Genomic DNA, 24,752 nt, shown 5'->3' on the forward strand with positions numbered 1-24,752 from the left:
ACGTTTCAGGAAGCCTTTTCAAACTGTTCACACTAATCAAATTCGGCACACCAGCTGCCTACTAAATTGTTTCTTTCAAATCATACCCTTAAATTTCCATGTGGCTATTTGGAATCTCTTATTATGCATTCATCAGCATCATCTTACATATATTTCTAAACACATTTGATTAAAGAATTACATCCTTACTTGCTGATACACCAAAGTGCTTTGTTAAATGATTATGGCAGCTTTTATAATTAAGAGGCTGCATAATTTCAAAGTAAAGTTAATCAAATGCACATTGAAATCTTTGAACTCATTTAATCGGTAAATCCTGCATAATTCTGCAAATAGTACACATACAGACCTTTGTCTTCCGTTGCATGTGGAAAAATGCGATTATAAGGACATAAGCTACCATTATTAGTCTCGTCCAGTGTTTTGTTTTTTCTACAATTTTCAAGTTTATTTACTCATTATCAACAAATGATCACACAAACCTGTGAAGTTTCCATTTATGTCACAATATAAGCAAAAATTTTAAGTGCAAACTTAATTACAGTCAGGAAGAAATTTTCTTACATTGGAAGTATCTGAAATTACTAAGATGTGATCCATTTGCTGGGAAATGCAGAACTGTCTTCCAACTTTACCATTTCAGTCTTAAACAATGTCTGTTGTCAAAGTGTTGTTTCTCCAGTGTCTCCTCATATCAATTGTTTTGCATGATTCCACAGCTGAGATGAATGATCTGGCTATGAAGCCTTGTTGTCTTGAATTGGGCAAAGTTTGCTTGTATGAAGTAATGATTTATTAAGTCTAATACCATGGTGTTCGTGTTATTGATTGGTAGTTGTTTAGAGCTGCTTTATTGTCTCAGAATTGGGCATGGAAGTAAATCAGCTTATACTCTTCTTGGTCAGCACTAGAATTGAAGCTCTTCAGAGTATCAACTGGTGCCTCATGAAGGGGCTGGCTTTGCTATACCAGTCTGTATACACATTGATGCCAACTTGGTTCTTGCAGCATCACTTACTTTATGTATGATAAATGGACCAGTATAATGAAGATAAACAACTCTTACTGGTTTTATAAAAACAAAATTTATCACACATATAACATGAGAAATGGTGACCAAATATGAGGAGAAAATCATCGATCTTTTGAAATTGTAATACAATTGTAATGGCTTGAAGCATCCTTTCTCTTCTTACAATGATGGTAAATAAAACTTCAAGCATTAATAAAATTTACTGTAACCAGTTTCTGACTGAATAAAACATATGAACAATGTTACAAAACAAGGCTATACCCCTCCTCTCATACTTGTATGTGGTTCTATATACCCATTAAATTGATAAAATACAATATCATCCCTTCAGAAAACATCCCTGAAGATGGGCAACAGTCACATGGAATCAAAATAATCTTTACAGGTACAACATGGAAATTTATTTATTAACATCTTTAAACTAAAAGCTGGGTAAAAGTCTTCATTAAATAATTCTTAACAAGACAGACAGGTTATTATCAAAAATTAGCTCTGTGATAAGTTAAGAATTCTTTTACTGAAAGCCATATCAAGACCCAGCATATCACATTTCACCTGTTTGGAACAGTAGAAAATTATCTGAAATGATGTTTAAATTTACCAATCAAATTACCATGGTTAAACTATTTAGCTATTACTGCTTCACTGTGTCTCCATTTCAATTTGTGCTGGTTTTTCATCCTCATCCAATATTTCCAATATCCGTGGTCCATACAACAATATGTAGGCACAATGCCAGTCACCTAAAATAAAAAAAAAAAAATATGAAATAATATACAATCTGCATTACAAACCTGAGTAACATGATTAAATATAAAATCTATCAGTTACATTGCTAGTGAAACTGAAAAGCCAGGTGTATGATCTGTTCCTGCAGGAAAGGAAGTGCAAGAGTTAGCAACAGATCACGAAAAAGGAACTGGAGGTGTAACAAATGGGGGAAAAAATAAAAATGAGTAGAGAGAGCACTGAACAACTCAACACAGAATAAGAAAATAGTCTGGAAGATGGTGAAGAAAGAGAGAGAGGGAGGGAGGGGGAGAGACACACAGAGAATGAAGATGAATGGTCAAACTCCTTATCAGCAAACCTGTTGCTAATTCAAGAGATGATCATTAATTAACACTATGGAATTGCAAATCTATTTCTCCAGCAACATGGCACCTTATAATAATGAACAGAGCTGCTATCAGCATAATTTTGTTTTCTAAGATAAATCTTTCTGATGCTAAACCTTACCTCCTCCAGATAACTTAAGAATGTCCTCTTCCGTAACAGGTGTGACATCATCATCATCACACTTGAGCCATTCATTGCCTTTCCATCGTACCCAGCTTACATAATGACCAGATGAAGAAGACCGCCCCTGATGGGTTAGTACAGCCTGTAACTTGTAGAAACCACTGTTGTTGCTTCCATAATCTGTCAATAAATAATCAACTTTGCATGAATAAACAATCAAGAATCTGAGATAGAGAAGAGTACTCAAATGAAACTTTTCCATAAAGCAAGACAAACATGTAGCATTCTCTGCATATTATTTAGGCATACATATAAGATGATGCTTCCCCATTACGAAAAAAATATCTAAATATTTCTATACCTGGGGATAGGGGAGAAAGAATGCTTCCCATGTTTTCCCTGTGAATCGTAGAAGGATCCTTCCCTCTCATTTTTTTTATTTTCCAAAAGAGGAACAGAGAAGGGGGTCAAGTGAGGATATTCCCTCAAAGGCTCAGTCCTCTGGTCTTAATGCTACCTCGTTAATGCAGGAAATGGCAAATAGTATGAAAAAAAATTCTATACCATAAGTTACAGAAGAAAATACCCCACCAAAAAAGTATACTTTTCCTATTTTAGCATGGGAGAGTACTATAGCCTACTGCATTAAGATTTCCAAACTGACAACAAACTTTGGGCACTGTTGGGTGTCCACATCTACATTCATTATTATAGGTAGGTAGTAGCTGGTAGGCAGCCAACGACTATGGAGTTATATTACCAGTAATACCTGCCTAGGTAACAGGAGAGTTAGTGACAGCCTTGTAGTGAGCCAGCATTTCAATGGATGTCAAGTTGCACTCCTCTAGCCCAGGTAGTTGTATTTACTTTGCCTCACCAACACATGGACTACTGGCACTCTGTCCACAAACATACAATCCTCCCTTGTCACACACAACACTTGACAACACTAACTCATACAGCTCATTCTTCGTAACTCTAGATTTTCCTCACATTGCACTAGCCCTACATTTTGGCAAAATATTCAGAGCAGTAGATAAAAGTAGTAGGTAGGAACATTTACGCAGGAGCATTAAGTAGAAGGAGTTGGTTGGAACATTAGTTGGAAGCCTCTGCAAACACTGCACGAGAGTTGCCCTTGTTTAGTACTGTATCAATGCCATTATCATAACTAATATTTTAGTCTCACTATTTTCATTTTCACTTTCCTTACTTGCTTTCTTTTTCTTTCATACTATTTGCCATTTCCTGAGTTAGAGAGGTAGCGTTAAGAACAGAGGACTGGGCCTTTGAAGGAATATCCTCACCTGGCCCCCTTCTCTGTTCCTTCTTTTGGAAAATAAAAAAAAAAAACGAGAGGGGAGGATTTCCAGCCCCCCCCCCAACTCCCTCCTCTTTTAGTTGCCTTCTACGACAAGCAGGGAATACTATGAGTAGTATTATTCACTTAATCATCAGTGTCTTTCTCAAATCTAGCTATGTTAGCTGTGTTATTTAAAGGCATACATCATTAGTTAATACTATTTTACTTTCATAGCTATACTGTCCAACTATGAAACAACTATGCACATCCTGCCCCCACACTGTACATCTCACCTTCAGATTCAAGTTTATGTGCACCTTCTTGGTATAAAGTCTAACAAAATCTGAATCTCAATATTGAAATCTTTATCATTGTCTTTTTGGTGGGTATCTTTAATAGGTTTTTGTCTACATGTCTGCTGTCCTCAACAAAAAATTTTTTCAATTAGTCTTACCTGTAATGCTCTCAGTATGTATATCTCTATCAAGGGTGTATCAACTTAGCTATCTCTGGACTATTGCTTGATTTGACAAGTATCTCAACTATTTCGTTATCAAGATCTACTATTTCTCAGTCAATCATTATCCCAGCAATACATTTCAGTAGATTTTTATTATCATTTTTATATCCATAGTTATATTGTCTAAGCCCCTACTCATCATTTTTCCTTCCCTGGCTTTTACTCTATTATGTTCGATATGGATTTTTTCTTTTTTCTTAGGGCCTAACTCACATTTGATATGCTATATTTTTCTGGTTCACTTTACTATATCACTATAATACATAAACACTTGCAATAAAGTAATAAACACCCACCATCTTCAAAAGAAAATGGAAGAGAACGAGTGCGTGGTTTCTCTTCTATAGCAATTGGTCTGCCTTTCTTCTTGGCTCGCTCCTCTTCTATCTGCCTTTCTTCCATGTCCTGAAAATGTTAAATATCAAAATAACTTGTTACAAATTGTTCCCATCTACTTTTTCATCTTCATACCTTATCACACCAGAAATATTACTAGAAAATACCATCTCTTGTTTTTTGCAATTCCAACCATAACTTACACATCTCTTTCAGTTTTTATACCTACTTTCTGTTCCTTTTATAAAAATGTAGAAGATATATAAAGGAAAAAATTACATATCCATTTCAGCCTTGGTAGAACCAGGTACTTAGCTAATAGGGAATAATTAGCATAGTGGCACCCTGTCAATTTCCTCCACTTGCTGTCCACATATTCTCAATATGACGAATGAGGATCATCCATATGTCTCTATAGGAATGACTACTTTTCTCTTAGTGGGTAGTGGTTGGTGGACAGCTAACGACTATGGAGGTATATTACCAGTACTACCCGCCTGGGTATTGGGAAGGAAAGTGAGAGCTGCTTAGTGAGCCACCACTTCAGTGGTTGTGAACCTGCGCTTCTCTGACTCAAGCAGCTGTCTTTTCTTTCTGCCTCACCAACACATGAACTACTGACATTCTGTCCACAAACATAAAATCTATCCTTGTCATACATAACATTTGACAAAACTTACCCCACACAGCTCATTCTTTGTAAGTCTAGATCTTATTGCAGTGAGCAATATGCACTAGCCCTGAATTTCAGCCAAATGGTTGCAGTAGACAGGATCATTTAGGCACAAGCATTAGGCAGTAGTAGTAGATTGAAACATTAAGTAGGAGCCTCTGCAAACACTGTGCTAGAGTTGCACTCTGCTAGTGGCCTGTTAAGGGTGAGGCACTAAAGGCTAAAAAGTGGCACTATTGCTCACTATTTATGGAGACTACTTTGGGCCAAGGTTACCCCCCTGAGGGAGTTCCAATTGGAACAGGCATCAGAGATATAAATGGATAGATATATGTTTTTCATGTAATATGCTGTTTAGTTATGCAGTAGCTACAGCATGGCTATATTAAAAATCTAAAACATAAGAGGTTATTTGAATCAAAAAGCACAAGAGAGAGGGGAGAAGATGGGTGAGGGAAGAAGGTGAGTGTGTGGCAGTGAGCTTTGTGTGTAACTGCCTAGCTGTACTGTATTGGGAAGGACTTTTACACCTGAGGCTCAGCACAGAGAAGTCAATTCTAACCAACTGAAAATGAGTTCAAAGAAACTATCTGCTAGAAAAAAAAATCCAAAGCCTTTATCAAGGCAAACCCACTAGCTTTAATCCTATCTTTCTGGCTAACAATAAAAAATATGGATAGAGTTGTGCGCAGGAGGATGGATGTGCTAGAAATGAGATGTTTGAGGACAATGTGTGGTGTGAGGTGGTTTGATCGAGTGAGTAACGTAAGGGTAAGAGAGATGTGTGGAAATAAAAAGAGCGTGGTTGAGAGAGCAGAAGAGGGTGTTTTGAAGTGGTTTGGGCACATGGAGAGAATGAGTGAGGAAAGATTGACCAAGAGGATATATGTGTCGGAGGTGGAGGGAACGAGGAGAAGAGGGAGACCAAATTGGAGGTGGAAAGATGGAGTGAAAAAGATTTTGTGTGATCGGGGCCTGAACATGCAGGAGGGTGAAAGGAGGGCAAGGAATAGAGTGAATTGGAGCGATGTGGTATACCGGGGTTGACGTGCTGTCAGTGGATTGAATCAAGGCATGTGAAGCGTCTGGGGTAAACCATGGAAAGCTGTGTAGGTATGTATATTTGCGTGTGTGGACGTATGTATATACATGTGTATGGGGTGGGTGGGTTGGGCCATTTCTTTCGTCTGTTTCCTTGCGCTACCTCGCAAACGCGGGAGACAGCAACTAAGTATAATAAAAAAAATAAAAAAAAAACCTAATTATACTATCACATGAAACATAACAGCCCCATTATCAGATTTATTTCTTATACTCACCTTATACTTTTCTCTAATTGGAGACAGCTTCTTTTGGAGTTCTGGCGTACACAAGTCAAAAACATCCAAAACAATTGGAAATTTGACATCTTTAAGAATCTTGGCATTTACAGCTTCCTTCTCCTTATAGAAGAACCTGAAGGAGATAAAGCATGCAAGACATTTTTGAAAATGTATTTTCAAGGAAGGCTGTGTGGAAGGTATGAGGAAGAGCGAGAATCTGGCTACCAACCTGAGAAACTAACTACGATATAATGCTGAGGCATGGGATAATGCATAGCCCTCACCATATCTACTGTTCATCTAAAAATGACTTTTGTTCTCTGCCACCATGACTTTTGGGACAACATAAGTCTTCTATTCTGATTCTTACAGATTTCTATTTTGTTTGATCAAGCATAAAAATTCCTCCATATCATTTTTGCAGGTCTCTGATTATTTTTGCTTGGTATCTTTTTGTTATATTCCAAAGGATTATTACATAACTAATCATTCTGTTTCTTCCATGTTGTGAATTCGTTTGTTCAAGCACAATCTTTAATTAATTCAGGTTGTTGCCATGCTTACATTACCATGTAATTCTTTTTCTTCACTTTATTATCTAAATTCCTTTTAACCTATTGTGACTGTTCTCGGGTTCTATTCCCTAAATTTTGTTAGAAGTTTCTAATTCTCTTTAAATTATTGATTTCAGCTTGCCCTTTTGGTGATCACATAACAATGCAGTATTCAAGTTTGCTTCTTTTGTAAATACGTTGTCATCACCAATTCTAACTTTTGAGGTGTAAGGTTTCATTATGACTCCACTCATTACCTGACTAACCAAGAGTTTTTCTTAATTCTCTAAACATAACACAAATGTAATCAATCAAAACTAGGGTCTACAACAAACCAATGGTAGGAATAGCATGGAGATGAAATGAACTTCTCAAGTGAGTGCAGTGTTAACATTGTTAACGGTAAAAAAAAGGAAGCTAAAGAGTGAGATCAAGATATCTTTAAAAGTAAAATGGAAATGGGAACACCTTTACATAAGTATGGAGATTTGGTAAAAACAGGTGAGGAAATATTACCAAAAGCCTATTGAGCATGGTTAACAAGAACAGACTCAGTGGAAGACTTAATGTATGGTTAATGGATAAAATGATGAATCATGCCTAAAAGAAGCATAACAGTTAAGCAGTTTCCCTCAACTGTTTTGTTAGAAGCTTCTGCATGAGTTACCCTGTTAAAAAGCAAAAGAAAATTCATAAAACATAAAAGGATAGACAAACTTTCCAACCATACCTGACCATTTCTACAGCTAAGTAGGCTGGTAATCTGGATATTTTAGATTTTTTAGTGTACACCGCATCACGATCTAAAACAGCAGATCTTTTGGTGATTTGTTCCTAAAAAAAAAAGTTAGCATGAGTACATCAATAATATTCACACGAGATAAAAGAGTTAAGCACAATTTATGAAAAAAAACATGGGAGAAACAACTAGGTATAAAAACATGTACCAATTCATGATTCATAATATCATCATAATCTAGACCTAAATTTTTCCTCATTAAAAGAAATCTATAAAAACAGAATCTTCCTTAACCATTAGTGCTGTGCACTAAAGACTTAACAACAACACCTCAAGTTTGATGACACACTGCAATTTGATTTGCCTATTATACAGGATAAGCACCTTCCATACTTACTTTTACTCCAGTATCCTCTTCTATGGAGCTCCCATAGCACTCACGAAGAGGGTCACATCCACCTTGCAGAGTGCCAAAGGCCAAGAAGAGTGGTAGTGTGTTTATGTAAATACAGGGTGAGTGCATGACAAGTGAGGAGAAAGCGTTCAGTATCATTGGTATGGAAGAAGAGTCTTAAGAATGAGGGGTCTTGGAATCATGAATCAGAGTTTACAGTTTTGGAAAGAAGGGTTGTGTCCAGGATGCAGACAAGCATAACTCATACATGCACAGGAGTGTAGTTCTGGATGGGTGTGCATGTGGTGAAAGGAGTTTAAGGCTTGGTTGATAGGGCAAATGGTTAGTCCTTGTCGAGTCATTAATATGCAAGTACGTTTTGTTAGTTGTGTTTGCTGGAGAAGGGGGATCACTGAGTAGATTACAGCTTGCTGAAATGAAAGCACAGGTGATTCTTTGTTTCTACCTGGAGGCTGGTGGTTAGCTATGGGATGCTTTGGATGAGGGCTCTAGTGCCGCTGCAAAAAAAGAGCTGAGCATACTGAAGTGAAACTATTGTAAGTATTTTTTCCCCCATGGATGCTATGAAACAGGTGATTGTTCTGAGGGCACTGATTTTTTGCTATACATGGCTGCATTGCTTGCTTTTGAGAAAGTGGATGACAAGGCAGGTTAGGAATAATTAAATGTGAAGTGGATGAATTGATGAAATGGAATCTGAGATTCTTTTCCTTGTCAAAAAGTGAGAAAGTGTTTTTCTGGGTATTTTAACTGGTTATGGCTTTTTTGCTAATGTTTGTGGTGTGGGGTGAATGCAACATGTGTGTCATATGTGATACTAAGTATAGATGTAGTTCTGTTAACAAGAAGTGATGGACCATTCAGGGTTATGGAAGAGTGCACGTTGGATTGATGTCTGGCTGTGGTTATCTGGGTGACAGTGGATTCTGTGGGTATGCAAATGATCTGCCTTGGTTAAGACAAACTAAATACCTGATGTACCACTGCTTGTTTGTTATATGGTAGTGTCATGACGTGATCTGAGGTCTTCTGTGGTCTGCTGAGATGATGGGAGATCATGTAGAAAATGGCTGAAGTGTTTTAAAGTAAAAAAATCATCTCTAGGACATCCATTTGTAGAGTATGAGGGTTCCAAAAGTGAAACCTTTGTGAATGGCTTGGTAGCCAGCAATGATGTTACTTAAACACTTTTGGTTTTTCTTGTGGTGAATGATGTCAAACATCTGTATAAGAATGTTGGAGGACTGTGACAATGCTTTATTACTATTCACTACCACTGATTGTGTGTGTGTGTGTGTGTGTGTGTGTGTGTGTGTGTGTGTGTGTAAGGTTTATAAGAAAAGTGAGAGTATAAAGTGACTGATCTAAAGCCCTGCTGTGTTGGGGAAATGGGGTATTTTGGTTGATTCTGTTCTCAGTGAGTTTTTGGAAGAGTTCCAATACTGATGAAAGTAATGACAGAGGGAAATATGACAAAAGGGAAGTTTACTGGTTTGGAGGTTTCAAGATGGATGCTATTTTGCAAAGTTTTTAGAAGTCTGGGATTCTGAAGCACAGCCAAAAATAGTCGGAGATATCTGTGAATACTTCACTTGCAATTAGGCCAGAGTCTTATCTGGATATCTGAAAGGTTGTAAGGGCCAGTTGCAAGGAAATTCCTTAGCTTTCATTGTTTTGAATGTTAATGGGAGTGAAGAATGGGTTTGAAGTTCTTCAAAATAGATTTTGTGTAAGTTATCAATGATTGTCCTGTTTGTAAGTGTGGTTGGTTTGTTGCAAATTTTGGAACAATGTTTCATGGGTATAAATATTTGTCTGTTCTTTGGGGAAGGGACGTTGTTGGTTTGGATTACATGTGCTTCATGTGTGGGGACTAGGGTGGTGAAGAAGGTGCGAATTTAATTTTGGAAGGTGTGAATTTTATTTATAATTCACAAAAGCTGGTTTCTGTTAATTTTGCATTTCACAGTTTGAATTATGATATTTTCTATGTCCTTGTGGTATGTGCTTCTCAATAGCTTGGCTGTTGATGTTGATGAAGCAAGATATGGCATGGTACGAGAATGAAAAGTTATATAGTGTGAAGTTTTGATTCTAGGTACTGAGTGAATGCTGGCAAATATGTTTTGTATTGTTTGTCTATTTTTTTGGAATCTGCATGAGTTGAGAGGGATATCTGAGGAGATATCAGAATGGTGGGTAGTCAAGTTCATGCAATGTACTTAGGGTGGGTCTTTTGAGCACAGACTGAGTGCAAGAGGTAATGCTCTGGTGAGGTTGGCTGCTGGAGATGGTGTTTTGGAAGTCTGGTTGGCTGGGGGCATTAGATGATGATGAGGAAAATGCAGTTGGTTTATGAGTGGCTCACCACATAGATCTTGGGTGTGAGTATTGAGCCATTCAAGATAGATTGTTGAACATCTACACAAACAAGTATAATGGTTATGTTTAGTAGGTATGGAGTTTATCTGTAAGGACAGGTGAAGAGTGGAAGTATACAGGAGTTATTTTGCAGTAGGACAAGTGATGAGGGGAAGTGCATAGGCATTGACTATTTTGTAGTAAGTGATGAGTAGCTTTTTGTGGTTAGTATGTCAAGTGTTGCTGCTGTGATACTTCATGTGATGAGTGGTCTGTGAATGGGTTGTACTGTAAATGTTATCAGCTCTCCTCCTTACTGTCTGCCCTGTCTTTATGTTGTGTAGTTATAGGTGGAAGGGAAGGTGGATAAGGGTGTATGTCTGGTTTAACAGATAAGACCTATGTGTGTATGGTGTGTGTGTGTGTGTGTGTATCAATACCATCAGAAAATACCGTTCATGGTTTACACAAACCTGCATTCGAGCCACCAGTCCAGTGTGAAGATACTTAACATCTTGATTAATATGGCACATAAGTTGCTGAAATTTGTCTGTAGTATGAGTGGCTTCCTCTTCTTCACTTTCAACGCACTTCCAATCACATGAGAATTCCCCACAAAAGAATTGGTCAATGAGAGATGATCTGTAATAAACAACATAGAATATACAAAAATTTTATATAAGACAGTCAGTTTGCCATTTCATACAATGAAATGCTATTATATATATACAGCAGTAACTTTTTCATACTTGATCCCATCATGAAATACAAAGAAAGACTGCATTCACTCACATCTATTCTCTAGCTGTCATGTGTAATGCATCAAAACCACAATTTCCTATCCATAACCAGGCCCCACAGACTTTTCCATGGTTTACCCCAGATGCTTCACATGCCCTGGTTTAGTCCACTGATAGCACCTTGACCCAGTATACCATGTCATTCCAATTCACACTATCCCTTACATGCTTTTTACCCTCCTGCATGTCAGGCCTTAATCATTCAAAATTTTGTACAAAATCTAGTATATTCATCTAGTCCTAGTTTAAGGGCTTCCTTAACAATAAAGTGAAACAAATTGACAACTTAGTAAGAATGCAAATATGTGCTGTTTGACTAATCATATGACTTTAACATATTATACCTCCACTAAATACCAGTAAATAATTCAAGAAAAAGAAAATTAAGTGCATACTGACCTAGAGAAAAACAAAAAGTAAGCTTTAAAATGCTTCCATCTTTGGAATCGGCACCTAATGAGAATGATGAAATACCATTATCAATGATGTCACTTGGAAATAATAATCCAATAATCATTAAAGAAAAGGAAAAATATAATACACGGAGAATTGGAGTTTTTGTTGTGTGGGTGGGTGGGGATCTAATAAACACTAGTAAGAAAAGATGGTATTCACAATCAACTGATGAGTTTCCATGAGCCTGTTAACATGATGAAAGCATGGCTAGGTATTGCAGAAATCCTATGGCAGTAGTATTAGTAGGCAGCCAACGATCTGCGAGATATATTACTAGTATCACCTGCCTGGGTACCGAGAGGGTTAGTGACAGCTGCTTCTGTGGTTGTCAAGTTGCACTCCTCTGACCCAGGTAGCAGTCTTACATTCTTAGCATTCTGCCCACAAACAAAGAATCTCTCCTTGTTATACGTAACATCTGATACCACCTAACTCAAACAGCTCATTCTTTATGACTCTAATTTTCCTGCAGTGAGCACTATGGGCTACCCCTGCCTTTTGGCAAAATGGTATGAGTAGTAGATAGTAGTAGTTGGTAGGAACATTTAGGCAGAATTAGGCAGAAAGATTAAACAGAAGTAAACTGTAGGAACATTAGGTAGGAGCTTCTACAAACATTGTACTAAAGTTGCCCACTGCCAGTGGCTTGTTATAGGTGTGGCACTAAGGACTAAGAAGCAGTACCTGGAGTTCACTAGTTATGGAAACTATTGCTGTGGCCACTCTCTTGAGATGGTTCTAATTGGAAAAGGCATCAGAGATATAGATAGACAGAATGACCTATGGAATACAAGTTTCTCTGGTCTGGATAAAAACTTTCTGAAAGGCATCTACTATCCATAAAGTTCTTCACTGCTCAACTACAGGCTGCATAGAACTTTCTATTACAAAAGGAGAATGACATGTATACCTTTCTCCTCTCACCACATTTAATCTATAAGTTTTTGGCATTTTCCACTACCACAAACTTTATCATCTTGCCACCTCTCAAACATACATTAAAATCAAGTTAAACCACAGGCACTGAAATATTCATTTTTTGTCAAAGCTAATAAAATGCTGCTTCCCACTCTATGTATTAACAAAAAGAACAAGCATGTGTACAAGATAAAAGCATTAATACCTACGAAAAACTTTTAGCTGTCGTTGTTGGATCCTTAGATGGAATTTCTTGCATCAATAGGCGCATCAACTCTGTCCAGCATTCAGATGCATCCTGCTGCATGTACATACCCTGCTCTCCTTGTTCAGCAAATCTGAAAATGAATAGTAATAATAACAATAATTTGCTGATATCAAGAACATTTCCTTACACACCTTTTACAAAAGTTACTTTACAAACCACAGCATCAAAACATTTCTGTTAGTTTATAACTACATTCCTCTCATGCCCATGCTCATTCTCTTTTCAATTATAACTTTAGCCTTCGTCAACCTGTATAAACTCCCCTATGTTTCACATAAACACACTTTGTCATTCTTTCCTTTGTCTGTACAACCTCAGCATACTGAAGTTTCCTTACAGTAACTATCCTCTCATCTCTGCACAGAGTGTATCCTTTAATCTTCTTCAATGTCACGAAAAATTAAGACCTTGGCTTTTCTTTTATTTAACAGGAGTTATTCATTGTGTTTTCTCTTATCCTTCATGAAGGAAAACAGCAGAAAAATGCATGGATATCCTCAGTTTTTCTGTATCAATGCAGGATTCCACATAAACTTTATCATAAAATGAATAAAAAATAAAAACTCAACCATAATTTTGACTCCTCTCATAAAACTTTGAACTAGATTAGCAGGCAAGTTATACAATGAAAAGCATACTTCTTACAATTGTGATGTTGGAATGATGTAGTCCTCACCTACATCAAAAGAACAGGGGTACTATGTATAGCACTCAATTTCTGTCACTGTTATCATCTTCATTTTAAAACCTTAACTGTAAATTAGCAGGCACCATGAGAAAATCCCATTCCTACTTACCTGGGAAAAGTAGATCTGAAAAGATTAACGAGAACTAAAGGAACAGCAGTCTTGCCACTGTCCATGGTGCGGTAACAATCTTGTATAGCCAAGGTTAACACAGACCCTGAGTCCACTGCCTCCACCATTGTCAGGAGTGATGATGAGGAAGAGGTAGAAGACGAATCCCCTTCTGCACCAGGTCCTGTAAAGTTTATTCTCACTTTCATGAACTTACAAATTATATCATATGTAGCTCCATATCCAAATGTAAGATATCCTCAATGTTGCTTGAGGAAGCCAGGTTATCAGCATATTTGCTAGGCCCAGAAAAGATGATCTGATTGAAAAAACCCTCCCAAAGCATTCCTACTTGGCCTAAGGATTATGAGAATAAAAAAATAAAAGAATGAATATCATAAATCTTGCTATTTGAAAAGACATGAGTAAACAAGGATGCTATGGATGAGCATATGTGAAACTTGAAAAATGCAATCTTTCATTAAAAGTAGCAAGTGACCACTTAAGTACTTGATATTTCAACTGCAGATTCAGTCCCCAATATACTGCCAGAGGTAGTTAGTGTTGCAACCCTCAATCCCCTTGCACTTCAAGATTAAAATAATAAATCAAAGTAACAAAAAACTAACTCCCCATACTGACAACCTTAGAACTGGGGTTCTATCCTGGGAAAAGCAAGTATGGCAAGTATGGTCTATGAAAAGGTGGTCAATGTGTAATACAAAATCCTTAAGCCAACTATTCTTGCTTTAAAAGATGTTAATCCACAACAAAGGATAAGTAAATATTTTTGTTTGATATTTCTACAAACAATCTTGGTATGTCATAATAAATTCTATAATAAAAATCAATGGATTAACTTACGCTTGGGTTTGAATTCCTTAATAGAAGAATGAAGTTCAGGAACTGTTTTGAGGCACTGCACAACAGCATTGAGGTAACAGGTATTGCCAAGATTCTTAATACCCACCGGAAGTTCTAACTGCAATGTTATAAATATATAAATATGTAAGTACAAATAAATGAATTATTACTGAAAAGACAAAAATACCTATAACCAAAGACCCAAACATAATCAAAGCATCTGAGCCCAATCATTACAATTAAAAGAGTTATAGGATTAGTAGTAAAGATTTCCATAAACCCTTGTCTAGAGTAAAGAATTTCTTGTTAGAATATGAAATCCAACAGAGATTGGAAAAAAAAAACCTGCAAGTACAACAATGAAGTGTAAGAGAGCTCTGAACTTCAGTGCTCTTCATTAATATATGGTATGCATGCAAAACATAAAACTTTAATAAGATCATAAGAATGGCAAATTGGAGGTGGAAAGATGGAGTGAAAAAGATTTTGTGTGATCGGGGCCTGAACATGCAGGAGGGTGAAAGGAGGGCAAGGAATAGAGTGAATTGGAGTGATGTGGTATACAGGGGTTGACGTGCTGTCAGTGGAGTGAATCAAGGCATGTGAAGCGTCTGGGGTAAACCATGGAAAGCTGTGTAGGTATGTATATTTGCGTGTGTGGACGTGTGTATGTACATGTGTATGGGGGGGGGGGGGTTGGGCCATTTCTTTCGTCTGTTTCCTTGCGCTACCTCGCAAACGCGGGAGACAGCGACAAAGTATAAAAAAAAAAAAAAAAAAAAAAAAAAAAGAATGGCATGTGTACGTGTAGGAAGAGAGGAAAGTGATTGGTTCTCAGTGAATGTAGGTTTGCGGCAGGGGTGTGTGATGTCTCCATGGTTGTTTAATTTGTTTATGGATGGGGTTGTTAGGGAGGTAAATGCAAGAGTCCTGGAAAGAGGGGCAAGTATGAAGTCTGTTGGGGATGAGAGAGCTTGGGAAGTGAGTCAGTTGTTGTTCGCTGATGATACAGCGCTGGTGAGAAACTGCAGAAGCTGGTGACTGAGTTTGGTAAAGTGTGTGGAAGAAGAAAGTTAAGAGTAAATGTGAATAAGAGCAAGGTTATTAGGTACAGTAGGGTTGAGGGTCAAGTCAATTGGGAGGTGAGTTTGAATGGAGAAAAACTGGAGGAAGTGAAGTGTTTTAGATATCTGGGAGTGGATCTGTCAGCGGATGGAACCATGGAAGCGGAAGTGGATCATAGGGTGGGGGAGGGGGCGAAAATTTTGGGAGCCTTGAAAAATGTGTGGAAGTCGAGAACATTATCTCGGAAAGCAAAAATGGGTATGTTTGAAGGAATAGTGGTTCCAACAATGTTGTATGGTTGCGAGGCGTGGGCTATGGATAGAGTTGTGCGCAGGAGGATGGATGTGCTGGAAATGAGATGTTTGAGGACAATGTGTGGTGTGAGGTGGTTTGATCGAGTAAGTAACGTAAGGGTAAGAGAGATGTGTGGAAATAAAAAGAGCGTGGTTGAGAGAGCAGAAGAGGTTGTTTTGAAATGGTTTGGGCACATGGAGAGAATGAGTGAGGAAAGATTGACCAAGAGGATATATGTGTCGGAGGTGGAGGGAACGAGGAGAAGAGGGAGACCAAATTGGAGGTGGAAAGATGGAGTGAAAAAGATTTTGTGTGATCGGGGCCTGAACATGCAGGAGGGTGAAAGGAGGGCAAGGAATAGAGTGAATTGGAGCGATGTGGTATACAGGGGTTGACGTGCTGTCAGTGGATTGAATCAAGGCATGTGAAGCGTCTGGGGTAAACCATGGAAAGCTGTGTAGGTATGTATATTTGCGTGTGTGGACGTGTGTATGTACATGTGTATGGGGGGGGGCCATTTCTTTCGTCTGTTTCCTTGCGCTACCTCGCAAACGCGGGAGACAGCGACAAAGTATAAAAAAAAAAAAAAAAAAAAAAAAAAAAATGAGATGGAATGAATGACGTAACTGGAATCTCAGATTTAATATGCAATTAGCAAAGAGGACAGAGCAATAACAAAAGAAGACAGAAATTCTGTACTGTGATGCAGTTGACCTAAAGGGATGCGAGAAGTAAAACATGACTTACTCGAAAATAAACGAGAAACAGCTTAGGTCTACAAACACTGGCAGAGCCATGATTAAAATCCAGATAATTTTTCTCTTACTGATTCTCCTTGCACCCAAGATGTTCTTGATTGGGGCATGTTTTGCCTGTGCTATGTCAGTCATTATAAAAGAAAAACAATACTGCAGTGCAAAAAACATGCTAACACAAGGTTTGTAGGATGAGGTTGACAAGCTAAAATGAGGTTGTAGGATGTGGTAAAGACAGATAAAGTGTACAGCATAATCAGAGTATGGGATATTTTCTATCTATCTATATCACTGATGCCCAATCCCTCTGGAAACTCCAACCAATGGGTGGCAATGGCAAAAACCTCCATAATTGTTGAACTCTAGTGCCACCTCTGTGTTACCAGGAATGACTGTGGGACTATAATCATAAAGTCAGGAGATTATTCAGGGGCTACTATACTACTTTACACTCTTTAAGGGAACTGATACACAGGACACCTGTACTGTATAGAAATGGAGTTTTGAAAGCACTTGATATGAGTGAGCTACACCTACCAAGCACGGCTATCTTACAAGCGTTTTCTGCAATAATACATCCTGCATTAAACACTAACATATCAGAGTGTCAGAGACAAAGCTACTCAAGAATGAAAATGTGAGAGCTCTTTTGCTTTCAGCAGGGAAAATAAAAGGCTCTGGATATACAGGATCAACATTATGGTTTTGTATTACAGACATCTGCAAGTAATACCTACCATTGTATTCCTTTCTGCCTCTGACATATCCTCAATAAAAGCAGTCTTCTCTGTGGGCTCCACTGGAACATCTTCCTCTTTGCTTCCCATCATCAAGACAGTCACTCCCTAAAAAGAAGTAAAGAAAATAAACATAAGACTTTTCAAAAATATAAAATACACTATAAATGTTTACAGCAGGAGAGTAACCATTTTCTACTATAGCCACTGCCTATGACCATCAGCAAGAAAAGAAATTTCTCCATCGAAAGCAGAGTCCTATGACCATCTGTCTTACGGGTGATACAGGTGAAATGTTTGTAGAGGATACTTGGGAAACTTTTTCTTGTTTGAAGCTGGTTCTTGTTCCATGGGAACTTAATTTGTTTATTATTTTTAGTGGAGAGGCATATATTCCATTTTCAGTAAGCCAATGTTGTAACTGCAAGATGTATTGCAACAGTTTGGTGTTACTTGTGTACTCTTAGGGTGCTGATATGCTACTGTAAGGACATTTACATATAACAGGACTATCAAAGTGAGGATTGTATGAGGTGAAGGGAAGTTATGGAATATGAGAAGGGAGGGTTAGGGAAAAACTGCTCTCTGACGGACTCTACAGTAGAGCTTCAGGATTTTAGAAGCAAAGACCTGTGAATAACTTTGACTTGAAAGCCAGGTATGAAGATGGTGAACCACGCATATATATATTAACAGATTATACCTGCAAGTGGCAACACCCAAATGAAAAGTTGCTATCAACAGAAATTAGTAAAGGGTCATCAAGGACATTCTCATCCAAAAGAACCAAATATGCTCTGCCCCATGTACAATGCAGTTTTGGGACTGCAGAGGCTCCATATAGGGGATCCTATATTACATAATAATAATCATCATAAATCCAAGGACTGCTTTAATGGGGCTCCTGCAAATTCGAGGTTGCACTCCAAACAAGAACAGAAAAAATGATAGGACTCCTGCACCTTCCCCTTTACCTCCAGTTGCATTCTCTTATACATCTCCCAGTAACTCGCACTCCTTTCCTGCAGGTATCATCCATATGCCTATTTTCTCTTTTTCACTCGCAACTTAATGTCCTCATCCCACTACTTACTACCCTTTCTCAAACACTCACATCCCACTGGTCACATATTTAACCCACACATGCAAGCTATGCTTCCCTAAATAATTTCCATTCCATGTCCACTCTCCAAATTCCAACCTTATGCCATTCCTCTCCCAATTTCTTTTGTTATCTCTACAGCAAAAGCCTCTTTTCCGAACTCATCAACTTTCACCATCCTTTTCTCGCCTCTTTCCCTTCAGCCACTACTAACTTTCACACTTGCCTCAATCAAGATGTGATCAGACACCCTACTAACTGCTTCACTCAGTCTGTTCATGTCTGGCACACTCTCCTTTACATGCCTAACAATTAGTACATAAGTCAATAATGCTCATTCACCAATAACTCCTCCACATCCATGTTCACTTGCACATGAACCTTGTCTCAAACCTGGTATTCCCATTCATCAGCAAATTTTCAACACATAACAAGCTGTTAACCATCTTATTTAAAGATGGGTACCGTGCTCCCAATCATACCCTCAATTGCAACATCACCCACTACTGCACTCAAATTTCCCATCACTAATATTAAATCCTTTGTATCAAATTTGCTAATGTACTCACTTAGCTCCTCTTAAAACACTCTCCTCTGTCCCTCACTCCTTAAATATCAAGTGCATAAACACTAACAATGCCCTTCCTCTTGTAATCCAATCTAATTCTCACTCACATCAGTCTAGAACCTACTTCCTTACACTCTTTAACCCTCCCAGAACTTCTCATTCAACTGCAAAAAGGTGTAAAAAGTAACAGATAGGGCAAATACATATAAAATGAAAATTACATATATGCAAAGCATTTAGGTCACAAAAAGAGTTACCTCCACAACTGTACTTTAAAAAGAAAACCCATTAAGCTCAATACATGAATAAGAAAGGCATCTATCAATACACTATTATTCATTCATCACCCAATAAATACTTACATCCTTTATCTTAAGTCCATCCCAGGTGTCTTCTTTGATGGTGGTGCCTTTTAACATAATTTTCTGACGGTGAGGCTGTACACCTGTGAGGGCAAACAGCTGAGCCCTGAACACCATGGGAGGTTCACCAGTGTCCAGTTCAATATCAGGATACAACTCTTTTCCCCATTTCACCTTCACTGTAAAGGAACAAAAACACTTACTTCCTAAGTAACAAAAACTGATATTTTTCATCTTTCAAAAGTTTGTGCCCAGACTAGTAGTTCATATTACTTAAAAAATACATACATAAAATAAGGATGGATTACAACAGTAATGAACCAAAAAGAGCTCGAGTTCAGGGATTGAATTAGGGAAAAAACACAGGTGATATTGCTACAGTAGTGGGATATAACTTTATGAGATAAGTTTTGGCCTAATCTGCCTCACAGGATGAATGATAGCAAGGTGAAGAAAGCAACAGCAAAGAAGGAGACTGGCTCTCGTAATAAAGATGATTAAGTTTCACAATACCCCATTCAAACTACAAAATGGGAAGCAGAATTTTATGAAACATCTGCATGGCATTGTTTCTAAAGTAAATTCTTCTACAGAATTTTAATCAACGATGACAACAAATGGATCACAATTAATGAACAAAGAAGATGGTGCATAAAGCAGCAAGACAAACTCCTCAGCGATGTTAATGTTCACATAATGGAGGACTTTCAGTGAAACAAACAGACTAGGAGAATTTTTGGCCCTCTGAGAGAAAGGCAGTCAGAGACAAGTTCTTAAGGGTGATTACAGGAAAATTTTCTAAATGTATCATGTAACTATGCACAACAGAAACAAAAACACAGACAACAAAGATACACAAATTCATATGGAAAATCCTAAAAGACAACGTTACTAATGAAAATCATGGTCATAATCATTTCACCCCACATTTTACCTAACATTCAGAGCCCTCCCCCACAACTGAGTGAACTACTTCATTAAGGTAGGTTAGTCTTCTGTTAATGGAACCTAATGGAACCTAAAACAAAGTCCTCTTGACAAAACAGTGGACAATAGACCACAGAAGACAGTCAAGAACTCCACTTCAAAAAATGAGGGACATATTTTCATTTTGATACTGTATGAATATATTGTTACAGAATGAAAGATAATACTTACAATGTACTCAAACAGGATCCTTCAATGACCTCTAATCTAAAAAGGCACATATGCAATAATGAAAAGAATCTTGAAAGATCCACCTCATCATTACAAAAGTGTCTCATGAAAAACAAGATCTCCCTTGGCTCATAGAAGTGCAGCCCAAGGTTAGACTGGGTTGGGTCACTGGGTTAACATAAATTGAGTATATATTCAAATATATCATGTTAGGCCAGCCCCAGTTATGGTAACATCCATCTTCACATGCTTAACACTAACCCAGCCCCAATACAAGCTTCATATACACATATGGTACACAATATGGTGTAAAACTGTGGCAAAGTTTAATGGTTTTATTTCTGGATTATGGTACATTACATTAACTTTTTTCATTTAACCCCATATTTGCCTTATACATTAAACACCTCCTCACTTTTGGAATCAAAGAATAAAAAACTAACCAAATGAAAAGTCCAGTAATCCTTATACAAAAACCATGGAAGTTTCCTTAACCCTTCAATTGCTAGCCATGGTAAAAAAAAAAATAAAAAAAATAAAAAAAAAGTCACCAAGGATGAATCATCAAAATTTTCATAAAAAATTGAGATGGCCAATCAATATCAGCAGATCATGATCAATAAAAGCTTGGAGTAATCATTAAGCATTTATGTCTTCATGTACTGCCACCGCTGAAATCCAGGAAATACCCTGCAACCCGAGTGCCTGATCCCTTAATTCCAAGGATCTTAGAGAACAGACCTTCCTCTAATATTCATATCTTAATGTCCAAACATAACAATTGGTTGTCATAGCTACCATCATTGGGGCCCCACAAATTCTCACCTCTTTACTCTGTATAGGAAGGCAAGGCCAGGAATGAACTTCCACACTTATGTACATCATCCAGTCAGAGTAATCTCTTCATAACTGAACTCTGAGGATTTTTTCTGCAAGCTAATTAGAAATGCTGGTGCTTTATGAAGTTACTTGTGACACTAGAAAGTACTGACCTAAACAAACCTGGCAGGAAGTTTGAGAACATATGTATTCATGCTCCATCCTTTCCCAGTAAAATGTATAAACATATAAACGGAATTCAAATTGATAAATTCTAACATTCAAAAATCACTTCCAAATGGCATGACAGGCATGAAAATCACTAAAATATCACCAATATAAAAAGGTTTATTATGCTATACACTAAAACACCTCAATGATTGTACCTCAAACTGGTCCACATGCAGCATACAGTAAAAAATCAAACACACTTGCATCAACTGCACAACCACACTGCATGGTTTTTAGGCCATCTCTCCCACGAATGACACTGCCAAGGTCACTCCTGAGCTTTCTGAGGTCATAATGGATTTTGATTCCATAGTTTTTTGCATGAAAAATGGGGGAAGGCACACTACCACGTCATCAGCAACATGTAAAGTCCCAAAATTTTTCACCATCATCTCTCAGCACAAGTACTTTAGTTACAAATATTTTTTACTTAACCGTTAAGAACTATAATAATTCTATGATTGCAGAAATACTTCGTTAAATAAACTTCAACTATTATAATCAGATCTATTTCCTTAACCCATTAATCATCTCTACAACTGTAAATACACTAATTCAGTTCAAGAATCAACTAATTCACTAAAGATTTTTATGTTTATGTGTTTCACTTACTTTTAAATCATTTCACCCAACATTTTACCTAACATTCAGAGCCCTCCCCCAAAACTGAGTGAACTGCGAAATTAAGGTAGGTTAGTCTTCTCTTAATGGAACCTAAAACAAAGTCCTCTTGACAAAACAATGGACAGTAGACCAAAGCACACAGTCGTGAATTACACTTAAAGAAGAATATCATAATTGTGCTGCTTACATGCATTTATGAAACAACATCTACTGCCTATCTAATACCATATCAAATAATCCCAGTGATATATCACTGATCTTGATTCATGTTAAACAATAAATCCTGCCTTCTGAAAAAAAAAAATTTGTAAGATTCTACTTGTAGTAGGAAGGTAAACTACATTAAAAGTAAAGAGTTTAAAGAATACAATAACAGCTGTAGTAGGAAGGTAAACTACATTAAAAGTAAAGAGTTTAAAGAATACAATCGAAATACAATCGAAAATGTAGGCTTGTATAATAATACGTAATACAATCATAAAATATCAATAAAATTTTAAAAAGACATACAGTCTCACCTAGTATCCAAAATGGTATGCTGTCGTAAAAATATGATACGATCACATGGCTGTTGTCTGTGTGCTGACATCCAGTGACAAGTTGGTGATACATTTTCCTATGTGATTTATTTCAACTAGAATACTAAACATTAAACTAAATATTAGCTGGCAGAGATATCAGGTGTTTTATTTCAAAGATACATATTACCTACTATGACTAAGCCAATAATTTCCCTGATATACTGCTATTGCTTCTTTAAGCCTGTTTGATATAAAATATGAGTTAGTTTGGTCCTCCACAGGTATTTCTACATTCACAATGAACAACTTTACTCAAAACAAGGAGACATTTCCCTGGGCCAGCTTCGATAAAGAGCTGAAAAAACTTTAATCAAGTTTTTTCCTTCAATAATACCACACCACACCGCCTCCAAACTAACCCAATCATCATTTAGCATCCTAAATATTATTTCTACATACTTCATAGGTCTTCTTATGGCCTTAACAGTATATACTGGTAAATGTCTAGTTCAGCTCCGTAATACCACCTGCCTAACTATTCATCTATCTCAGCGATAGGTAAATCCTGTGCACCTGGATACACCACAGTTACCTATTCATACATGGAAGCCACTCAGTGAAATTCTCTTCTAAAATGTAAATGGTAAAAAATGACAACTCATCTCTTCAAGTAGCACACAAATATAAACTATTTTGGAAATGATTGGATGAAACTAATTAACCATACTCCTTCAGTTCAACCAACAAACAGCCCGTCAATTATTAATCAGTTACTATGTACTACTGTGTCATTCTTTATCATATATCGGGACACCTATATTATTTATGTCCTGGGGATGAAAATTTTCGAGACTATGTCGTTATTGACTAAAACCAGAGCGCTGTATGACCCTTCTCCACACATACATACATACCGTGATACGAGGGCATGTTGAATGCAGATATATTTCCTTAACTCAGACACTGGGATGTGCTTTCAGCTCGATGACAAGACCGATATGGATGTTCAAATGGGCGCGGACAATAACCCAACTCCTGACTCAGTGAAGTTGGACCACAACACTAAGCCGACCGTCGACTTCCTTGAGGCAGCGGCCGCTGCTACTGCTCGCTTCTACAACGATTATGGCGAAACTGGAAAATCATTTTATTCGGTAATGTTACTAGAGTACCGTCACTTTGCATGACTTCATAGTAATCTTTTTCATCATCTCTGACAACGGATAGTGACCAAACCAAAGAAGAGATGATATTGGTACATCATATCTTATGGATGCTGTAACAAAAGAAAAAGAAATAAATCCTTTTTACCTTTGTATCCATTTCTATGGAGTGATTCAAGTGCATGTACCTTTCCATTAAACTCATAAAGATCATCAGTTTCTAAAGTCCATTGTTCTAAATTGTAAAAATGGTGTGACAAACAGGATACAAGTAATCATAAGGGAGAAGAGATGGACAGAGAAATCTAGAACTATCTAGCCTAGATCTTATGAATATGCCAAATTCCCTTCATATCATAGTGGATGGGGTGTAAGTTCAAACGATGAATATCTTTTAATGTATCATAGTCACAAAAAGATGCATTTTAGAACTCTTATTTGAACGAAACAATAACGATGAGGTGATTCTTTTTATACTACCTCTGATAGTTAAAATTTTTTATTATCTTGTAAAGGTATGAAACTACTATGAATCCATTGCCTTTACACTGTAGTATAGCATAAGTGGAATAATGACGCATTTACCATCCTCCTATCTTCAAAGTTCACTACACATAAAGTATTAGAATGACAACATAAGCCGAATGATTATGAAAAGGATGTAATTTTTCTTAATGTTGCTGCCTATGGTGGCCTGATGGTGCACAAACCAGATTTGAAGAATTTGTTGGGAACCATACACACTGCAACAT

At 37.3% G+C, this 24,752-nt stretch overlaps 1 protein-coding gene across 1 annotated transcript; it reads right to left on the minus strand.

The window, feature by feature from the left end:
• Positions 1-1,220: 1,220 nt before the first annotated feature.
• Usp14 (ubiquitin specific protease 14) lies at positions 1,221-23,952 on the minus strand. Its single transcript, XM_071674527.1, has 12 exons — positions 23,752-23,952; positions 19,485-19,663; positions 17,453-17,560; positions 14,602-14,719; positions 13,738-13,921; positions 12,882-13,010; positions 10,972-11,140; positions 7,714-7,817; positions 6,427-6,562; positions 4,395-4,503; positions 2,273-2,455; positions 1,221-1,776 (listed from the first exon to the last, which is right to left on the minus strand). Exons 1-12 carry the CDS (start codon positions 23,765-23,767, stop codon positions 1,676-1,678), a joined length of 1,536 nt encoding a protein of 511 aa, XP_071530628.1. The 5' UTR covers positions 23,768-23,952; the 3' UTR covers positions 1,221-1,675.
• Between the last annotated feature and the right edge of the window lie 800 nt (positions 23,953-24,752).

This window comes from Panulirus ornatus, chromosome 20, assembly GCF_036320965.1.
Source record: "Panulirus ornatus isolate Po-2019 chromosome 20, ASM3632096v1, whole genome shotgun sequence".
Lineage (NCBI taxonomy): Eukaryota > Metazoa > Arthropoda > Malacostraca > Decapoda > Palinuridae > Panulirus > Panulirus ornatus.

Bases quoted from the DNA above. Each gene is read 5' to 3' on its own strand.
- Usp14 (XM_071674527.1), bottom strand. The intron at 13,922-14,601 runs GTAAGTTAATCC...TAAACTTTACAG, and splicing joins TAAGGAATTCAAACCCAAGC to GACCTGGTGCAGAAGGGGAT. The intron at 4,504-6,426 runs GTGAGTATAAGA...TAACATTTTCAG, and splicing joins CAATTAGAGAAAAGTATAAG to GACATGGAAGAAAGGCAGAT.